This window comes from Ictalurus furcatus, chromosome 27 (genome assembly GCF_023375685.1).
Source record: "Ictalurus furcatus strain D&B chromosome 27, Billie_1.0, whole genome shotgun sequence".
NCBI classification, from domain to species: Eukaryota; Metazoa; Chordata; class Actinopteri; order Siluriformes; family Ictaluridae; genus Ictalurus; species Ictalurus furcatus.
Window position 1 is genome coordinate 7,963,095 of NC_071281.1, and position 20,077 is coordinate 7,983,171.

General features: G+C 39.0%; 3 protein-coding genes across 4 annotated transcripts in view; 1 reads left to right on the forward strand and 2 right to left on the reverse strand.

The window, feature by feature from the left end:
• Positions 1 to 3,243: 3,243 nt before the first annotated feature.
• Positions 3,244 to 7,000, reverse strand: mcee (methylmalonyl CoA epimerase). The gene is made up of 3 exons (XM_053616599.1): positions 6,971 to 7,000; positions 5,604 to 5,950; positions 3,244 to 5,031 (listed from the first exon to the last, which is right to left on the reverse strand). The coding sequence occupies exons 1-3, from the start codon at positions 6,996 to 6,998 to the stop codon at positions 4,879 to 4,881; spliced, it is 528 nt and encodes a 175-aa protein (XP_053472574.1). The 5' UTR covers positions 6,999 to 7,000; the 3' UTR covers positions 3,244 to 4,878.
• A 253-nt stretch (positions 7,001 to 7,253) lies between these two features.
• Positions 7,254 to 15,604, forward strand: mphosph10 (M-phase phosphoprotein 10 (U3 small nucleolar ribonucleoprotein)). Of its 2 annotated transcripts, XM_053616593.1 has the most exons (11): positions 7,254 to 7,372; positions 7,829 to 8,534; positions 8,630 to 8,769; positions 8,863 to 9,022; positions 10,519 to 10,660; positions 11,191 to 11,258; positions 11,348 to 11,485; positions 13,048 to 13,158; positions 13,262 to 13,369; positions 13,827 to 14,057; positions 15,344 to 15,604. In XM_053616593.1, the coding sequence occupies exons 1-11, from the start codon at positions 7,287 to 7,289 to the stop codon at positions 15,491 to 15,493; spliced, it is 2,040 nt and encodes a 679-aa protein (XP_053472568.1). In that variant the 5' UTR covers positions 7,254 to 7,286; the 3' UTR covers positions 15,494 to 15,604. The 2 variants fall into 2 exon arrangements, with proteins under 2 accessions (XP_053472568.1, XP_053472567.1); XM_053616592.1 differs by having other exon boundaries at positions 8,630 to 9,022.
• Positions 15,605 to 15,673: 69 nt separating this feature from the next.
• mtmr10 (myotubularin related protein 10) overlaps positions 15,674 to 20,077 on the reverse strand; it is a 36,439-nt gene continuing 32,035 nt past the window's right edge. The window contains exon 16 of the mRNA XM_053616591.1: positions 15,674 to 19,311. Within this exon, the coding sequence (XP_053472566.1) occupies positions 18,709 to 19,311 (603 nt within the window). The 3' untranslated portion in view covers positions 15,674 to 18,708. The remainder of the gene's footprint in view (positions 19,312 to 20,077) is intronic.

A 20,077-nucleotide genomic window follows, 5' to 3' on the forward strand; every position in this document is an offset into this window, starting at 1 on the left:
GGCTTTACATAACCAAATGCAAAATGATATTGATCCCATGCTGTCATCAAGCATCTGAACGTTTCTCTTCTCATGAGCTCACTCAAAACATTAGGCTGGAAAATGGATACAAATCCACGTCCATTACAGGTTCGAGGCTCATTAAGAAGACACATTACATAACAAAAACTATTGCTGTTTTTTTTTTAGGCCTGCAAAAGTTCTCTATAAGCTTCATTTACAATCGGACAAGTACAAGATGACACAAAAAGCTTTTTTTAAGCAGCTGAAGAACTGAAGTTTATGCATTTCATAATGTCAAAGGTTAGCTTGAATGTCTATTATTACACAAGATACACTTTCCACACTCACGTTAAAATATCTTAGGTAGATGTGACATGACTATATAATTTTGTAATGTATTTTGTGCTTGGATTTATGGTTGTGTTCCCTTCTGTAACCACTGCCTTCAAACGTTTTATTTAGTCAGAACAATTTCATATCTTATTTTAATAGCTATTTGACTCATTGTTCATTCATTTTGACAAGTTAATTTTTCTATAAAGCTATTTTCAATATCTGCACCAGCAGATCTTTATTATTATTATTATTTATTTTGAAAAGGTATAATGTTGTATGTTTGTTTATAAAATAACGATAAATATTGTTTTTATTGCAGTGTCGTATACCCAGGTATACTGAGGGTTAGGATGCAGTATGCAGGCTTTACACTAATCTCACAAATCTGAAACATCTTGTACAACATGTCGTGATTTGACCGAGAAAACGCATTCTCTCTGTGCAATTTTGAGTCCAAATTACAGTGAAAACAATAGGCAATGCACTCCACTGCTCACACTCACCCCGCAAGACTCCATTACTAAAGAAAAGGCATGTCGAAGCTCGTTTAATGTTTGCTACAACTCATTTTGACACGCCTATGAAATACTAGGAGAGTGTAGTTTGGTCAGACGAGAGCAAAATTGAACTTTTTGGCTGGTATACTACACACCATGTTTGTGTTAGGGTTATGGATAATGCATCATATAATTGAAGGAACGATGAATGGAGCCCTTTACCGGGAGATTCTTGAGAAGAATCTGCTGCCATTCACCAGGATGATGAAGATGAGACGTGGCTGGACCTTCCAGCAGGACAACGATCCAAAGCATACAGCAAAGGAAATTCTCCATTGGTTTCAGAGAAAAAATATCAAGGCGTTAGAATGGCCCAGTCAATCACCTGACTCGAATCCAATTGAACATTGTCATTACAAACAAAGGCTTCTCCTCTATGTATTAAATAAATTTCAGTTAGCGTGTTCGATACTTTTTTCCTGTGTCATTCCACTTTATTACACATAACTTTATTTATGGACTTTAATGTTGTGAATTCTTTCTATTTCTGGATTTCTTGAGTTAATATGAAAGTCTGGTGAAAATTTCATGTGAATAGCCCCGTCGGAAATATTTTACTGAAAAAAATGTTGACACGACCAATACTTATTCCCCCACTGTATTTACTGGGACATTACAGGGGATTGATTAGGACTGAACACAAGGGCTTAGTTCATTGGATGTTTACAACCGTTGGCAAAAATTATGGAATCACCACACTTAGAGGATGTTCACGCAGCTTTTTTTAAAAAATTTTTTTTTAACTGTAGGTACTCTTTTTCAGTCCATACAAGATTTCGCAGTTTTTTTGTGATTGGTGAGGCCAAAAATTGCTGTGACTTTTAAGAAAATTTGCCATGCAATTTGCAGAGGTTTTGTGCTTTTTTTTTTTGCAGATAACTACTTGCATCGGCGAAATTGCAATTGTTTCGCACGGCCCTTCACAGTGATGTTTGTTGATGAATGAGACCTTTTAGCTGAACTCATGTTCGACGTACATGAATCGACAGGGCTTTGGCTGAATGCGCATTGTGATGGCGTCACATGACGCATCTCGGCCCAAATCTGCAGAAAATCTGCAGTAATTTTGAAAAAGTTCCTGCAATCGAAGAATTGTAAAGTCCTGGAGGGACTGCTTTTTTAACTGCAGACTAATTTGCATTTTTACACTTGCACTGGTATTTGTTATACAAATTACACGGTGAGTACATCATTTTTTCCTCAACACTGTGCGATTCCATCCCCTCCCCCACTTGATCTGGTTTCACGAAGCCAGAATGTTCAGCTATTAAACAAACATTGTTTTGTGTCCTATCTGTGATTTGTTTCTTCTCTACGAAGTAAAAAAGCTGAGTAAACATCCTGTAAGTGTGGTGATTCCATAGTTGTTGCCAGGGGTTGTACACACACTACAGAACAGTACATTATGGAAACTTTTGCTCTTGCTTGAGTACTCTTTCCTCAAAGAGCATTTGTACTCAACGTGTAAAATTTGCATATTGTACACAAGAATCATTTTCCATGCTCCATAATAATGTATTATCACCATATAACAACTAATGGGAACAGAGGGAGTGTGTTGTAATTTGGCAGCTGCACGGAAGAACAATTTGTTAGTGATAAGTATCGGTAGAAAGAGGAAGCAATCAACACATGGGCTAGACAATATTTATAGCGTGACTAACGTGATTAGGGACATGCTGTAGGCATTCCATAGCACCAATTAGTTATTCACACCAAATTACGCCAGCAAAAATTAGGAAAATCCTGCCCTGAAGCACTATGGCAGCGATGCACTGAAGTACTCAGAACAGCTTGTAGAAAAGAGCCTTTAGATAATAAATTATAGTAAACAAGCACTTTGGGTAGTACAAAAACTATTGGCTATTTACCAATTTATGCACAAAGATTAGTTTCACTCACCAATTGAAAAACTATTATAACGATTAATGCATTTTCTTTATATAGTGCATTCGAAATGACCCAAAGATGCTTTACATAAACTAAATAAACTACCAGCAAGTACACAATGAATATCAAAAGTTACAATCAGAACAGTTGAAACAGGTGAGTTTTAAATCTGAAGATATTCAAGCCACACAAGTCAACCAACTACAGAACTGAGGAGGAGGAACAGTAAGCAAGCTGGTTGTGGAAGGTTTGAGGGTGTGGCTGGGGCCATAGCGAATTAGATGATCATGGAAAGAAGCGAGATTATTAAAGCATTTGTGACTAAAGACATAAAATTCAGGTTATAAATGCAGTCTTATGAGAAGCCACAAATATAGAAAATGAAAGTGTGATTTGAATACAGAGAGTATTGCCCACATTATAATCAAATAATAACCATTTCTCCATATTAAGCTGCAATGAAAAATCACACTTACTGGATATATAATATCCTCACAGCTCAGAACATATATTCAGACATAATGCAGATCATTTGCTTCAGGTTCTGTAGTTATGTAATTGATATTTCGAATGAGAAAAACGTTTCCAAAGATAACATGGAGCAATAGAGATCATTCATCTGAAGTAGCTTGCATGCAAGAGCAAAAGGACTGTGCTCAAGTAAGACTCATTACTAGGTCGAGCATATTTCAAATTAAAATGCCCGTGCAAATGTAACCACTGCCCATTCAATTCAGTTTTATTTGTATAGCGCTTTTACCGATGGACATTGTCACAAAGCAGCTTTACAGAACGATATAAATTCAGGATGTAAATTTTACATTTACAAATTTATCCCCAATGAGCAAACTAGAGGGTACAGTGGCAAGGAAAAACTCGCTGAGACGATATGAGAAAGAAACCTTGGAAAGAACCAGATTCGAAACGGAAGCAGTGTTTAAAACTCATCAGTGTTTAAAACTCTGTCGTCTGTGTTGTGAGTTTAAATCCCCAGGATTGTCAGAGTGCCACCACTGAACTCTTAAGCGAGGACCATAACCTTCATCTATATACCTGGTCTGTACTCTCACTTGTACGCCAAATGAGTAAATGTATCGTATAAAACCATATTATCAGTGTCATGTATGCATGCCAGTCAAAGTAGCCTATAGTTGTTGTATAAATGTTCTTAGACTGAATAAGAACTTTGCAGTTCCTTTTCCATCTTGCCAAAGGAACTGAAATGCCACAGATGACTTGAAGCTGCAAATCAGACCCTTTTATTCCAATAATTCAAAGATTCAACAAAGTAGCGAAGCAGAAACTACACAGACAAAAAAATGAGAGAAAATATCAGTCTCTAATCTCCCTCCTCCAGCTGTGTCCAAAGGGAAGTGATTTACAGAGTGAGTGGTTGAAGGAGAGACATCTGAGAGATGGATATGGTCCAAATCGTATCCCAGTAACATGCTCATTCTTGTGCAGACAAGTGAGCTGAAGTCTGAGGAAGGGATGGATAGAGTGGAACAGTTTCGTCTTTCAAAACCTTTCCGCCTGTGTGGTTTTAATTCATTACTGTTGGGAATGAAAACTCTAAATGAACTTATATTGGATGATGGAAAGTGTGGAAACGATCTCGTTTTTGTAATCACAAAAACGGCAGGAACGTGTCATAATATCAATGACAAAATGAAAAGAAGATGAGATTGTGTATCCAACAGTGAAATGCTTATATCATCATGATATTACTATACATATACATGTCGTTGGTCAGGCCACACGTGCTGCCTCCCAGGTCTCATTACGTAAAGTAACGATGGGAACCATTTCCATTATCGTTTGCGATATTATTAAAAATGTCAAGCAGATTGCTAATGTTCCTTTGAATTGTACCTATTAGTGTACTGAAATAACCTTTTAAATGTTATAGAATATTACAAGCTAATTCACTTAATTTACCCAGTAATTTACAAACAAGGAAAAATCATATGAATGTCAGACACTACAGATCTGTGAGAAAGAAAACATCTCTAGCTTATATCAATATTTCAACTCCATTAGTAACATCAAATTCTCACTCTTGTATCGAGGTTTTAAAGAGAGGTGTTGATTACTACGCTTGCTCTATTTCGACAAGAACCCCGTCACAGTCTTTAGGGTGGAGGAACATCACAGGTTTGCCATGAGCACCTATCCGTGGCTCCAGAGAAAGCAGTCTGATTTTCTTGGCCTTCAGATCCGCTATTGCTGAATTTATATCATCAACCTATAAGCATCAGACAAGTCGATTAATGAACAGTACTACAAACATTTATCACAATATTACAAGGTTATTTTGCCTCTTATAAAAGTGCAAGCCACTCAATTATTACTGGTCACTTTTACAGTCAACTCCGTTATTATTGGCACCCTTCCAAAAATAAAAATAAAAGCGCAAACATGAACAGGACATACACTTGTTGATACTGTTTGCTGAGCTTACACATATGGAGACATTGTTAAATTTCCATTATTATTTCAAAGATAAAAAGTGCATTTTTTTCTCCCGCAAAACACTGATCACAAAATTATTGGCACTCAATGATTAATATTTGCTGTGGCTTCCCCTGGGGTCTCTTCCTGTAATGTCTAACAATGTTGGAAAACAGTTCCTCAACCAGTCCTTTTTTTTTCTTTCAACTTCACTGATGACTTTATGACTACAGCATGTGCTGTATTATGTTTGTCTCTCTGCGCCTTTGGATAAAACCATCTGATGTAAATATACAGGAACTATATTTCATGATCACGTTGGATAAGCTGAGGTGTGAAACTGTTAACACCTAAAACGCAGCTCACCTCGATGCAGATGTGGTGCATTCCTCCGGCTTTGTTCTTCTGCAGGAAGCCTGCAATGGGGCTCTTTTCTCCCAGAGGGTGCAGGAGCTCCAGTTTGGTGTTGCCGAGCTCCACAAACACAGTGTAAACCCCATGCTCAGGCAAAGGCACAGTAGCGCTCACCTTGGCACCAAGCACATCCCGGTACAAAGCTGTTGCCTTCTCCAGGTCCGGTACAGCGATCGCAACATGGTTCAGTCTACCCAACTTCCATAAGGATGGAGGGACACTCTGACTGACAGGTAACGTTGAAGAAAACGTTCTCATTGATAAGGACTGGCGAGCAGCACACCTTGAGACACATGTCGCTGCAAAATAGTGTTTATGTAAGTAAGAAAACTCGTGTCTGTAGCTTTATTTATCCCCTCACCTAGAGCAGTGATCAAGTTTGTGAACCCTTTGTTCAGGTTAGACTTTCAGCAAAATGAAAATAATCATTTACACACAGTCTGTCTATGTCTTTATTAAGGTAACAGTTATTAAGCTCAACCTTAAATGATTAAGGTTATAAGAGGTTGTTTGGAGTCATATCTTCCAATTAGGTCCACGTAACAAACACAGAGACACGGAATTCTGTTCGAGTTCAATACAGCACAATCAAAAGTGAGAAAAGACCTCAGAAGACAGACAATCTTATTAATTATGTATTATATCAGTTTCCCAACACTGGTCCTGGATTGATTCAGGGTTGAAAACATGTGAATTAGGTATTTGGTACCATTTTACTCCCAATATTGCAAATAGTATATACTTTATAATATATATATATTAAACATATTTTTAACAATTAAATGCTACATATACAGAACAAACACATATACATAACAAGAAATCCAGATACGAAACAGCAGATTAAATAGATACAAAGGGTTACATAAAAAAATACAGCATTTCAAATGTTTACTTTTCAATAATTGTTTTAAACTCTTATTTAACTTTTTTAATCTCTGCATGTCTAGATTTTTTTGTTATCTATGCACTTGAAGTCAATAAACCTTTTTTTTTTTTAATAATACATATAGACCTTAAACACGGTTTGGAGTTGATCTTTTTGCTTTTGTGTATATAAAATTTACCTAATAAAATCATAATTAAATAATTTCCTCGATGGTATACGTAATTTGCATGAAAAACTGCCGGTGTGTGTGTGGTGTTTGTTAATAAAACAGACTTTATTATTATAATGTATATATACAGGATGCTATAGAACATTTGTGTCGTGTTTACATTGAAATCTACTTTCCGTAAAACATTAGTTTTGATAAAATTCGTAAATTATTCGGAGATTTCTTGTTTAAAACAGTCCATTTATTTGTTATTTAGCCTACCTGCAACCTTCAGAAAGGAGGCCGCCATGTTTTCCTGATACAAAACCGAACAACTTTATTTAAATAAGAACTAACGCAACAATTTTAAATAGATATCAGGAACCAACCGTTCACATACAGTGTTTATTATAAAAATGGAAACGCGTGTATAATGGCTTGTACTCTGTATAAAATATATCCGCATTTTACGAGAATATAAACGTACTTTAAATATAAAGTCGTTCTTCAGCAATCCGTGCGGAACGACTCGATTCTGCCTTTTGTTTCCGGGGAGCATTTTTACCACGTGCACTGCTGGTCCCATGCGTGTGCAGCCATGGCGAATGGGGCTGTACATAACACGCTGGAGAAATGTTTACAGATTTTAAACAGCAATACAGCGCAGCCTGAGTTGTTTCTAAAGTAAGGAAATCAAGAATTGTGCTTTTTTTATTTATTAAATATCTGAGACAAAGTTATTATGATGAATGAGTCTGGAACTTTATGTAATTATGGAGGTTATGTGGTGATGGCTAGCTGTGTTAGCCTGTGTGGAGTGTTGTGCTTTGGTTGATTAACGTGTTCATTTAACCAGGACAGTGCGCAGATAATCAGTGCCACAGAATCCGTTATGTAAAAAAACAACAAAAGTTCATCTGCTATCCTTCCGTTGATGTCTCTTAGATTCGACATGAAGCTCGTTTTCATGCAGCTGTGAGCTTTTGTGTCATTTAAATAGTTTCTTTAAGGCTTTAGATAAAGTATACCACTTAGCTTGCATTTAGTAATTAACAGCAGTAGAGACGCTTTACGCCTTGGTACTGCATAAATCAGTAGGCATGTGTGGGGAAAAATGACCTTTCTCTCACTCCATTCCAGTGTACAGGATGGCTTGGCTGCAGACTTCACATCCCTCACAAAGACCCTGTATGATCTGCACAAAGCCCATGAACCGAAAGGGTGGATGGGGAGTCCGCTGGACCAGCTGGTGGTGGAGAACTTTGACGAGGAGCAGATCTGGCAGGAACTCGAGCTTCAGAACACGGCTGTGCTCGCTCACTTTGAGGACTCAGTAAGCAAGGCGGTCACAGATGATACGCTGACTCTTTTAGAAGAATCCGAGGAAGAAGAAGAGGAGGAGGATGATGGTGTAGGTGAGCAGGATCAGGAGGATGATGATGAGGAGGAGGAGGAAGATGAGGAGGAGGAGGAGGAGGAGGAGGAAGATGAGGAGGAGGAGGAAGACAAAAGAAAAAACCGGTTTAAACCCAAATCATCTGCGTCCGATGACGAGGAGGAGCTTTACGATGAGGACTCGGATATCGACTTTGACGTTGATAAATTTGAAAAACAATCCAAGCAAAAAAAGAAACCAGAAACCAAGATACCTACATCTAGGACTGTGTCAGTAGTGGACGATCAGTTTTTTAAACTGTCAGAAATGGAGGCTTTTCTGGATGATATGGACAAGAGGGAAGGGAAGGAACCTGCTGGTGAGGAAATTGACTACTTTCAGGACCTGCCCTCAGATGAGGAGGATGAACTGGTATTTGATAAACCTGCTGCATCGAAGAGTAAGGAAAAGGTGAGATAAGCTACTGAGCTCACACTGCTTATTAAAACGAACTGTTAACTCGTTTACCAGATCAAATTAAAGTTGCTCTTTTTTCTCTTTTGCAGTCGACAAGTTCCAGAGATGTGAAATACAAAGATTATTTTGTGGATGAAGATCCTGCTCAACACGAGTCAGATGAAGAAGCTGAGTCAGCACCTGACCATGAGGAAGACGAAGAGGACATGGACGCAGAGGATTTTGAGGAGTATGTGTATATATTTGAGGTTGTTTATTTTTTCCATGAAGATATTGTACTGCTTTTGGTGCTTACGATGGCTGATTCTTTTGCACTGTGTAGAGATGACTCTGAGAGCCGGAAAGCCAGAGACACTTTGCGCAAGGTGACCTTTGACCTCCCCAGTGAAAGCGAAGGAGAGGATGTGGAGGACATTCTGGGTGGGAAGTCTAAAAATGTAACGAGAGATACCAAGTCAGTGTTTGAGAAAAGACAAGAAAAGGTACGTTTAGGGGAACCTTCAGTGTGTCTGATGTGTGCTTTTTATTTTGTTTTGCACTGGAGGTACATGGTTTACGTAACTAACAAATAATGGACGTCTCACAGAAGTATGTAATTCCCTAAATATCTACGTCCAGATTATCATTGATGTCCACAGACATGCTGATGTGGTTTACGGTAATCTATAAACATGAACACAATTTCTCTGTAACGTTATTGGGGCTGCCATCTTGGACAAACAGAATGATCTTTTACCTGAGGTGTGAATGTGTACATGATGCACTGATCTCCCCGCCTCACACCCAGAGCTCCCGGGACAGGCTCCGGATCCCCCGTGGCCCTGACCAGGATAAAGCGTGTGCTGAAGATAAATGAATGAATGACCCAGCAGCTTAAGACATTTTACATCACACCAGGCCGTACTCCCCAGAGTCTAAAGCAGAGGTGTCCAGTCTTGTATTCAAAGTGCCACTAAAGTTCCAGCTAAGCAGGACGCACATCACATAGTTGACAGGAAATCAACTCGTTAAGTCACAATTGCGCCCAAAAGCCAGGAGCAATGTGGATAATAATGTAGAAATAATACAAGATGTTGAACATCAAAATCAGTTGGTTTGCTCCAGAACCAGTGTTTGAACATTTCAATTCTTCCTACCTCAGAAGAAGGGAGGTAGCACAAAGTATTGACTAAAAGGGTGCTAATAATTGTTGCTCACATATTTAACAAAGATTTTTTGGGGGGCACCGTGGCTTAGTGGTTAGAACGTTTGCCTCACACCCCCGGGGTTGGGGGTTCGAATCCTGTCTCCGCCCTGAGTGCGTCGAGATTGCAGGTTCCCCCATGCTTTTGGGGGTTTCCTCCGGGTACTCCGGTTTCCTCCCCCATCCAAAGACATGCATTGTAGGCTGATTGGTATTTCCAAAATGTCCGTAGTGTGTGGATGCGTGTGTGATTGTGCCCTGCGATGGGTTGGCACCCTGTCCAGGGTGTTCCAGGCTTTATGTCCCGATATCCCGGGGATAGGCTCCAGGTTCCCTAGCAACCCTGTGTAGGATACACAGTATGGAAAATAGAGGTATGGATTATTATATTACTAACTTTATATTATACCTTGTATTATATAACTTTACACTAGTTATAATTCAATGCTTAAAATGTGTGGGAGATTTCAAGGCAAAATGTGCAGGATGTGGACCCGAGAAATGAGTACATGACTTCTGTTCCAAATTGTGTAAGTGACTTATGACTGCAGTGAGTTTTATTAGGACAAAAAAAAAAAACAACAACTTTCGTTACTTGTCAGTTTTACAATCCTTGTGGCTCCAGTGCAAAAGCATCCATTTGGTTGTCATTCTGACAAACTATTCCGTTAACAGACTTTCTATTTACAGATGATTATATTTATTGGTTTGTAATGGTTTATATATATATTTATCCGTTGCCTATTGTATTTGAGTGAGTCGTAAAAATGGCGTATTGATGTGAATGTGAAACAGATGGCAGAGAAGATCGCTGAGCTGGAGAAAGCAGCGTTAGCTGAGAAGCCGTGGCAGCTGACCGGAGAGGTAACGGCACAGACTCGGCCAGAGAACAGCATGCTAGAGGAGGATGTGGATTTTGATCAAGCATCCAGGATGGGTAAGATCTGTCTCTGTCTCTCTCTCTGCCTGTCTCTCTCTCTGCCTGTCTCTCTCGCTGTCTGTCTCTCTCGCTTTAAAAATGATATATTTTGCATGAGATTTTATAGCTTAAAGCAGCGGTACTGAATTTTGCCTCTCTATCGCCATCTCTGTTTGAAACATAAAAGTGCAAGTTACTTAATAATAAATAATTATTATAAGCTTATCATTGATAATCAGGGTACGGTAAGGAGACAGTTTTGTACACTGATTTTTTTTTTTTTTAATGTACTTGCTCAATCATTGATTTTTGCTTATTTTTAACCAAAAAAGTTCCATACTGCAGCTTTAATAATGTCATTCAAAGCACATGTATGAAAGTTTGGGAAAAGACTTTGTGTGTGAGAGATTTCCATTTCCTTCTTAATAACATTAACTTCAAAGAATACATTAAACATTAAACACATCCTGATTCAAGCATTACTTTTTTTGTCTTTGTTTTTTTGGGAATTAATTTTTTTTTTTTTTTTTTTTGCTTACTTCCTAAAGCGCCTGCGGTCACGGAGGAGACGACGCTGCAGCTCGAAGAGATCATCAAGCAGAGAATAAAAGACCAGGTTTGAATATTTCCGTCCTTCGTACTAGGGAAATAAACGTGTAAGCACACCGCTGTTTGTTTCACAGTTAAACTGTGGCTGTGTGTTAGGCCTGGGATGATGTCGTGAGGAAGGAGAAGCCAAAGGAGGAGGTATTCGAGTATAAGAAAAGGCTGACACTGGACCACGAAAAGAGCAAGCTGAGTCTGGCTGAAGTTTACGAGCAGGAGTACATCAAGCAGAACCAGGTGAGCTTTCCCACACCCCAACAGCAGCATTTACCATTTACCAATAATCTCATCGAACAGGAACGTGTATTTGAAGGACTTTGGTCTTCTGGGGACTTGAACAAACTAATTTATCAGCATTCACAGGGGCATTTACACAAGAAATGATGTATTTATGAAAATCCTGTTAGTCGAAGAGAGTTATGAGAGCTCTTGATTTACAGATAAGAAGACTCACTAATGGAAATCTCTATTGATCGGCTTCAGCTTGTATAATTGGCATGAGTTACTGCAATTTTACAAGTTTATATTGCTTATGTATTTCAGTTACACACAAATTTACTGAACATTTAGTGCAATACAGTCATTTCATATTAATGGCTTAAAAGAACGAATTCCAAAACAAATCCATAGCACACACATATGGAAGTATTTTGTGGACAATTTTCAAAAATAACTGCAAACTATATTTCCAGAAAATTGTGACGTAATTCAAATGAACATCTCGTATCACTGTTTGCATTTCCGTTTACATGAACGTACAGTGTCTTCCACATTTCATACGGACACTCAAAGTCTGTTTGCAATTGCATTGCCCGTGTGTTACAAGTCATGACCCGGTCAGATCGACACAGCAATAACGGTTATCCGCTTTCATTTCCTCAGCGTCGCGTATGAAGCCTGGCAAAATTCAAACGGAATCGCAAATCCCTTTGCATTTGCAGATGACTTGCTTAGAAGCCTTTCAGTGGTTCATTCAAACCAGAAATCAGTGTTGGGGGTGGGAGGAAACTACGGCGCGTGTCTGTATTTGGAAGTGATCTCCCTCGCAGTTGAACGCATTTTAGAGTGCCTTGCGGTCACCGCGGTACAGTTGGTTTTATATCGGATAATCACTGCGCATTTGAGATTCTCTCTTCTATTTCTCAAGAAATAAACACACAAAAAGGATGACGTACGTGTTTTCTTACTCCGGAGTGGACAGAGAACAAAGTACAATTGAATATATTTCAAATTTCTCTCCTGCTGAAGCTAAACTCTCAGAAACGCAGCTCGCCAGCGCTTTATATTAAAGGGGTCGGTAAGGGAGCGTCTAAAAATTACATTTAAACTTATAAAATCGATAAATTGGTGCTATAGTGTGAGAAAAGCACTGCGGTATAAGAAGGCTTTGACGTGTGGAAACATGCAGCACAAAACTAACATACAGTATTTCTGCTATTTCACTTTGTGTTTACATACAAAAATGAGCAAAATATAAAGCGTAATGAAAAAGAAATTGGCCAGACACCTATGCAGAATTTCAACGTAGCTCTAGTTGTACGTGTGATGCTGGTAGGGTTGAGACAACAGCTAATATGTTAATGTTAGCCAAGCACTTGATGCCATTTAGTTTTGAGTTATAATAGTATAATATAATGTATTATATCATATATTATAGAGCTGTTGTGCATTTAAACTTACCGGCCTTTTCCTGCAAATTTGAGGGTTTTTTTTTTTTTTTTTTTTTCCCCTTCTTCCGTCCAGTAATGAAGCTGTCGAGTTAATAGAGTATTAAAAGGGTTGTTTATCTTGGGTTTCAGGAAAAGACCGAGGAAGAGGAGAATCCAGCTCATGTAGAAATTCAAAAGCTTATGGACTCACTCTTCCTCAAACTGGATGCACTTTCCAACTTCCACTTCATGCCAAAACCGGTAAGTCTGTATGGCCCTGATTTGTTCAGCTTTGGGCCAAATGACCTTCCTCACACCTACAGTATTAGTTCACACAATCGGTTTATTTTGTCTGTTTTTCTAGCATATTCCTGAGGTGAAGGTAGTGTCCAATCTGCCTTCAATCACGATGGAGGAAGTGGCTCCAGTCAGCGTCAGCAACACCACTCTTTTGGCTCCTGAGGAAGTCAAGGTTGGTGTTTTCTATTGCGTCGTCTTGTTGCTTGGTTTAATGGACAGACTTTTTAATCCAGTTCCTCAGTAAGAAAAGAGCAGATCACTTGAGCACTTTTGGAAAAGAGATCTCCAGTAACCGCTCTACTGAAATAAGACTAGCACTATGTACTTATTCACTATGTACTCAACTGTGTAGTGTATGAATTTTGTAAGGTTATTTTTTTCAGAGCCCCTCCATGTCCCCCACCCCGCTATGTAATTAAAGCTGTGACAGTTGAGTGCATGAAGTGTCCAACATTCCACACTTGTTTTTTTTTTCGGTTAATTAAGTGTATCTTCCGGTTATTTCAAGTTAAATTTTTCTGTTTGGTATTTCCAGTGTGAACACGCTACTCGCACTATTTATAACCACGAAACGGCATAGAATTGCCTTGTATTTCACTTCCCTATACACTTCAATTCTGATCCTTCAGGAGAAGAACAAGGCTGGAGATGTTCTCGGTGACTCCGAGAAAACGGCCACCGATAAGAAACGGGAGAGACGCAGGAAGAAGGTGGTGAAGCGGTTGAAGATCCAGGAGCGTGAGAAGAGGAAGAAGCTTAAAGAAGCTGCGAGTGAAGGAAAGATCACGAAAAAGTCAAAGGCCCAAGTGGAAGAGACTCTCAAAAAACTCGCTAAAGGAGGGAAAGCCAAAGTACTCACGGTTAGTGTTTGCCTTGTTCTCTCAGTGAAATTTGGGTCAGGGGTTTTGTCAGAGAAAGCAGATTTCATTCAAATTTTATTCATCGTTAGATACTCGGAGAAAGAAAATAACCACCAACTTTCTGTTGCCTTTTTTGTTTTAATAAAAGTTTTCATTTGGTGTGTGTTTAAACACATTGCAGCTCATGCTAGTGAGACTATAGCTCACACTCCCAAATCCCTGCTGTTTGCTAAAAACTCGGTGGATGAATATTATCATGAGAGGATGCGGATTATGTCTGCAGTCATCAATTTGTACTAAAATCTGGTTCGTTTAAATTTAAATTAAAGCATTTACATTTTACGCCCTTATCCAGAGCGACTTCTATTAATCTCATTTATACAGTTGTTGAGCGACAGCTCGGCATTGCTGGGATTTGAACTTGCAATCTTCAGATCAGTCGTCCAACAGGTGTAGTCCATGCAGGTGTGCATACTTGCGGTTGAGGAGCAAGAAATTATGATGCGAACATATGAAGAATTTAAAGCTACACGAACTACAAAAAGCAACACCGTTGCGCCTGCCAAAGCTCGGGAAACTTGCTGACTGTATAAATGCATAAGTTGACTTATAGGCTCACAATGAGAATAAACAGATTGAAAACTTATAACCCCGACATATTACATGTAATTTGATTTAAATGTAAATTATTTTAATTACGTATTAATAAAATCAATATCAATTTGTGACAGTATATTAGGACGGGATTAATGCCAACATGAAAATATGTACCACTCGCCGAGAACACATACAGTTTGCGGTAGAGTAAAAGCGGCTTCAGCGTGTCACGTTTTTAACGTGCGGATCAAGAAGCCGGCAGTGAAAATATACCATCTGCTGAAAATCCATATCTTTCATACAGATGGACAAAAGATGGAAAGGCAGGGGATTGTATCCGTCCCTAAAAGTTCTTTCCCTTCATTATTTGCGCTCCGAGCTCCACAAACACAAACACGTCAGATCACTTTGCTCGCAGCTGATTGGTCCAAGTTGGGTTAGAGTTTTCTTAACCAGATTAAAACCTGCTCCGGAGCAGGTTAGCTGTATAGCGCGAGTTACTATGGTGATGAAACCCACTAAAAACCAATCCACGTTATTGAGACCAAAAAAACCAGAGTTTGCTCAAACTAAACTCCGACTTCTAGACCCACGTAGCCACCTAAACCAGCGTCAAGCTTTGTGTGTCGCCTCTCCATGTTAAACGCACTTGTAAGACACTGGATGTATTTTGTTGTCGTACCTCACAGGACGATGGGATGGACAAAGCGCTGCGCTCATCTCAAGCCTTCTTCTCCCAACTTCAAGACCAAGTCAGGAGTCAAGTCAAGGGCTCAAAGGATCAGGCTGCCAAAAAGAAGAAACAGAAAGTGGTTTCTGCCAGCAAGCTGAAGTTATAAAGTTCTAATTGTGTCGTGTATCATGTACAGTTTCTCTTTATAAGATGAGAATGAATCGAGCCCAGATCTCCACATGATCTGGTCATTTATATTAAAATGGTTTTTGTCATATTTAAAAACAAATATGGTCCTTATTTGGTGTGTGGTTGTTGTTGTTTTGCTTAATTTAACCAATATGAGAAACTGCAGTACAAAGCTGCGTGCACTGAGCACGTGCTTTAAAACATCTGAGGTCTGATCTCATCCCATGTGTCCGGTCATCAAAAATATCCAGGTTTCTCCCATTACTTACAAGACAAAATCCAGATTGGTTACATGTGGTAGTAGGTTAAATAAGGTTAAGCCTTTACAACAGCAAGATTTTATGCAGAATCAATGACCTTATTAAATTATTTATTGGCTCAGAGTTTTGGCAAGAAAAACACTCGGTAAAACAGCGAGGTAGAGTAGAGAAGTGTCTTCCCCCACAGTTTCATTTCTTCCTGGAACATCAGCCAGTAAATTGAAATGTAACGGTGTCCCGAGTGACCCCACCGAATTCGGGGAGATAATCGCTTGCTAAATCATTTAGGAATGACGTTAGTGAAGTGCTGCTTTCGGGGAAACTTCACCCAGGTAGATAATAAACCACCCCGGTTCATGAAAGCTTGGATAAAGATCTGATGAGCCAAATCAGGGGTGTTACAGCATACTGAACACGACGCACAGTAGTGACATTAAGACTCGTGGATCCGTAGTTTCTTCGTTATAAATTAAATGTCTTGAATGAATGTTTTTAAGCTATTAAATCTGGTGGTTTTATTCTGTTCATTATTATGCAATGAAATTTGGTTTAATAACCACACACACTCAACACCACACATTAAACCGACTCAAGCGTAGGTTAACTGCCGTTGATCTAACATACATCAACACGAGAAATATGTTTTCTTTTAATGTACAACAACAAACCCTCTGTAAACCAACAACCTGTATATTTCTTTCAAAGTGGTTTTAAAAAGTATGAGTGTGTAAGAGCCTGTGCCATGTCTGAGATTAGAAAAAATAAATCAATCAAATAGCAAGTAGAAGTGTCAACCCATTTTTAATTCACAAGGAAACAAATCAGAAGCATGGTGTCTTGCATAGCGGCTCAGAGTCGGGCCCCGTAGCGCGGAGAATAGTTCAGTTCATCAGAGCCCTTTTAGATGTACAGAAGCCCAGCACACCACCTCATAGCTTATACTTAACACAATTCTACACATGACCACACATAGCTTTGGAATTATGTTGAGTTTAGCCACTGATGTAGGAGGCAGTGCCGGCATGTTACAGCCTGAGAGAAAGGACCAGAAAGAAAAACATCCACTGAATAGCAAGGCCACGATTTCAAAAAGGCACACAGGATTAGAATAAACAACCCTGGTTCAGCTTCTTTGCATATCTAAATAAATATCAACGCTGTTTCGTGAAAAATCTTAAAATGTGTTAAGGTCAAGTAATTTTTTTTATGGTCAACAGCTTCGAGTGCACTGCATTAGTGGTAAACTAATCACAAAAATATTATTCGGAATTAATGGGTGAAAAAAGTACCATATTTATGACAACAAAAGGTAAAAAATAAAGTTGCATCCAAATACATGTTTACAATATAAGGGTGGGCCATATGTCAAAAAACATCACAATGTCTGAAGGCATTCTTACAATACATGTTTGTTTCACTAAAACAGTCAAATTAGTAGAATTAAATAAAATAATCATTTAAAAAAAAAAAACCTGCAAATTATTTTTGTTTTTAGGAAGAAAAAGTAGGGGAAATTATATTAATATCCAATACACTACTTGCTACTGTGAGTAATAACACAATTAGACAACAATCCTTAGGATACTTTCAGAAAAGTATATCATGACAATTTATTGTGATATTTAGATCAACATATCGTCCACCCTCGTCCCAAACCCTGATCTACAACTAAGATAAATTCATGTCTTTATAGAAGGCTACAGATCAAACAAAAGATGACTGTCCAGTTAAAAAAAAAACAAAAAAAAAAACAAAAAAAAAAACAGAGGTAAGAAGTGCTGTCCCCCCTCCCTCCCCCAATAAAACTCCTAACCTACCTTTACAAGCTCGACTTTCCAATCTAAAGCTAATTCACTATGTGCCTATTGGGATACGGTGCACTCGACTGCTGTACCAGTTCAACCAGCTGATTGGTTGGAGCAGTAGTCAGTCATTCGGAGCAGCTATTCTGTGCGTCTGTTGGGTGAGGGATCTAACAGACGAGGACCAGCCTGTGTGTGTTAGATATCACTGTGAGTGCACAGTAGTCACCTGCATTTTGGGGGTTATTGTGGGCAATCCCTGACATTACCCATACAAGTCACAATTTTAATAATAGCTACCTACGGTTAGACCTTTCCAGAAGGCCTCTTACAAAATCGATATAACTATACATACTAAAATAAAATTTAAAAGAAAAAAAGTGTTAAAAGATTTTTCTACCACAGGCTTAACTTACAGTCCTACTTTCATCATTTATCCTAATGCCATAACTCCCCCAAAAAAACAAGAAATTAATCAGTACTGGCAGTTCAGAAAGCGTGAAACTATGTAGAAGAATGTGCGAATTCATACTGGTGCTTTGTAAATGGAGAAGAAAAAAAACAAAACAAAAAAAAAAAAACAAAAAAAAAAAAAAAAAAAAAAACACCACACCCAAAGACTGGCAAATAAATTCTGAACAATAGGCATGTACCGATTTATACACCATATTGCAATATTCATTAGATGAGAGTTCAAGGATAGACAGAACCATGGAACATCTCCCACTGAGGCGTAATTTCTTGGTAATTACAAAAACTGCACTTAGAATCCAGGCAATCTGGGCAGTTACGGTGATATGAAATTCTAATATTGGCTCATGCCTACTGGACAACAGACTAAATCTTTAGTAAATCAAACCAGCACAGAAATAAAAGAATCTCTATCTTAACGTCACAGCATGATTCAGTGTTAGCTATGACTTTTCTTTGTCCATTGCCAAATACACACCATCGCAACTAACCAGTATTATTCTGATGTTGGCATGTGGCTGAAGAGCTCTTTAAAAGAACCGACCAGCCAAATGGACCAGTGTGAATACGGGAGAACATTCTAGAGGCTTCCAATCATGCACAGTGACGCTACACCAATCCAACTGCTGCGTGGAGGCCTCTAATCAGGCTTCAGGTTTTCAGAGGTTCTCATTGGCCAGCGTCTCTGTGGACAGCCAGATTCTGGCTCCGTTGAGGAGTTTGCTGAGGGGAGTACCCAGGATGCTGCGGCGACACAGATTGCCCATGGGGGAGAAGGGGAATGAGGAGCTGAGGAACTCAGGAGGAGTAGGGGACTCGCTTGGAGACAATCCTGCCCTAAAGTACATTTTGCTGGGTTCATCCTGGGGGCTGCGTGCTGGAGTCGCCCCTCCTGTGTACTGCCTCAGCTGATTCTGTAGAATTTCTATCTCGTCCACCAGCACAGAGAGCTTGTGGAAGGTGGTGATGGGGCCACCGTTGGGGATGCGGGCCTCGGGCACCCAGCGCAGGAAGTAGAGCTTCCATAGGGGTAGATGGGAAGGCAGGAGCTGTGGCAGCAGCAAACCCTGCAGGTCGGCTGGCCGAGAAATCCAGTCCTGCAGGAAGTGTTCGGCAGGGCTCTCCTGCTTCTCGTTCGCCTGTGAAGCGTCAGTACGGAGTCGCGGCATCAAAGAATTACGTCGTGGCAGAGTATCAAGTACAGTCAGACCGCCATTCTTCAGCTCTGAAGGCAGACCTCGCAGTGTGGAACTGTAGTTTTTCTGCCAAAAAAAAAAAAAGATGCATACCATTTGCCATCATCATACATACACCTACCATATTAATATTTTGTCCGAATTACTGACTGCTACCCAAATGTTGCTTAGCAAAATTTGGTCACCTCCCCTCTACAGTCGCCATCAATGAAAAGGGAGCGCCACAGAACCACAGCTGAACACAGGTCCTATTCTGGGTGACATGCAGTGATATGGCAGTGTGTGTTCTGTTAATATGGTACAGACAAGGAGACCACAATAATGCTATTTCCAGGTGTCGGACCTCTGAAATACGCTACAAGGTTTTGTAGCCAACTTTTTAAAGAACATATCAGGAAAATAAAATTAGCAAACTGTTTGCACACAATGGAGTGCTAAAATGATTTTCATTTATTTATTTATTTATTTTTCCCTTATAAAATATCTATTAGAAATGGAATTGGTTAAGCAAGTAGTTGAAATCAAAAACATGGTTTGGGTTGTATATACACTACCGCTCAAAAGTATAGACACACTCATTCTTTATTTTTATTTTTCCCACATTTTAGAATAATAATAATAATAATAATAATAATAATAATAATAATAATAATAATAAAGTCATCAAAACTCTGTAGTAACACAAATGGAACTATGGGAATTATGTTGTGAAAAAAAAATCCAAAATAAATCAAAATAATTTTGTATTTTAGCATCTTCAAAGTAGACACCCTTTCTACCTAGAATTTCCAGAAATGTATTCTTGGCATTTTCTCGACTGATTTCTTGAGGA

Coding starts and splice junctions, on each gene's coding strand:
- mcee (XM_053616599.1), bottom strand. CDS start 6,998: ATGGCGGCCTCCTTTCTGAAGGTTGCAG. Junction 5,951..6,970: donor CTCCTTTCTGAAGGTTGCAG/GTAGGCTAAATA, acceptor ACTATTTTGCAG/CGACATGTGTCTCAAGGTGT. Junction 5,032..5,603: donor TGCACCACATCTGCATCGAG/GTGAGCTGCGTT, acceptor TGATGCTTATAG/GTTGATGATATAAATTCAGC.
- mphosph10 (XM_053616592.1), top strand. CDS start 7,287: ATGGCGAATGGGGCTGTACATAACACGCTGGAGAAATGTTTACAGATT. Junction 11,486..13,047: donor AGTACATCAAGCAGAACCAG/GTGAGCTTTCCC, acceptor CTTGGGTTTCAG/GAAAAGACCGAGGAAGAGGA. Junction 13,370..13,826: donor TGGCTCCTGAGGAAGTCAAG/GTTGGTGTTTTC, acceptor CTGATCCTTCAG/GAGAAGAACAAGGCTGGAGA.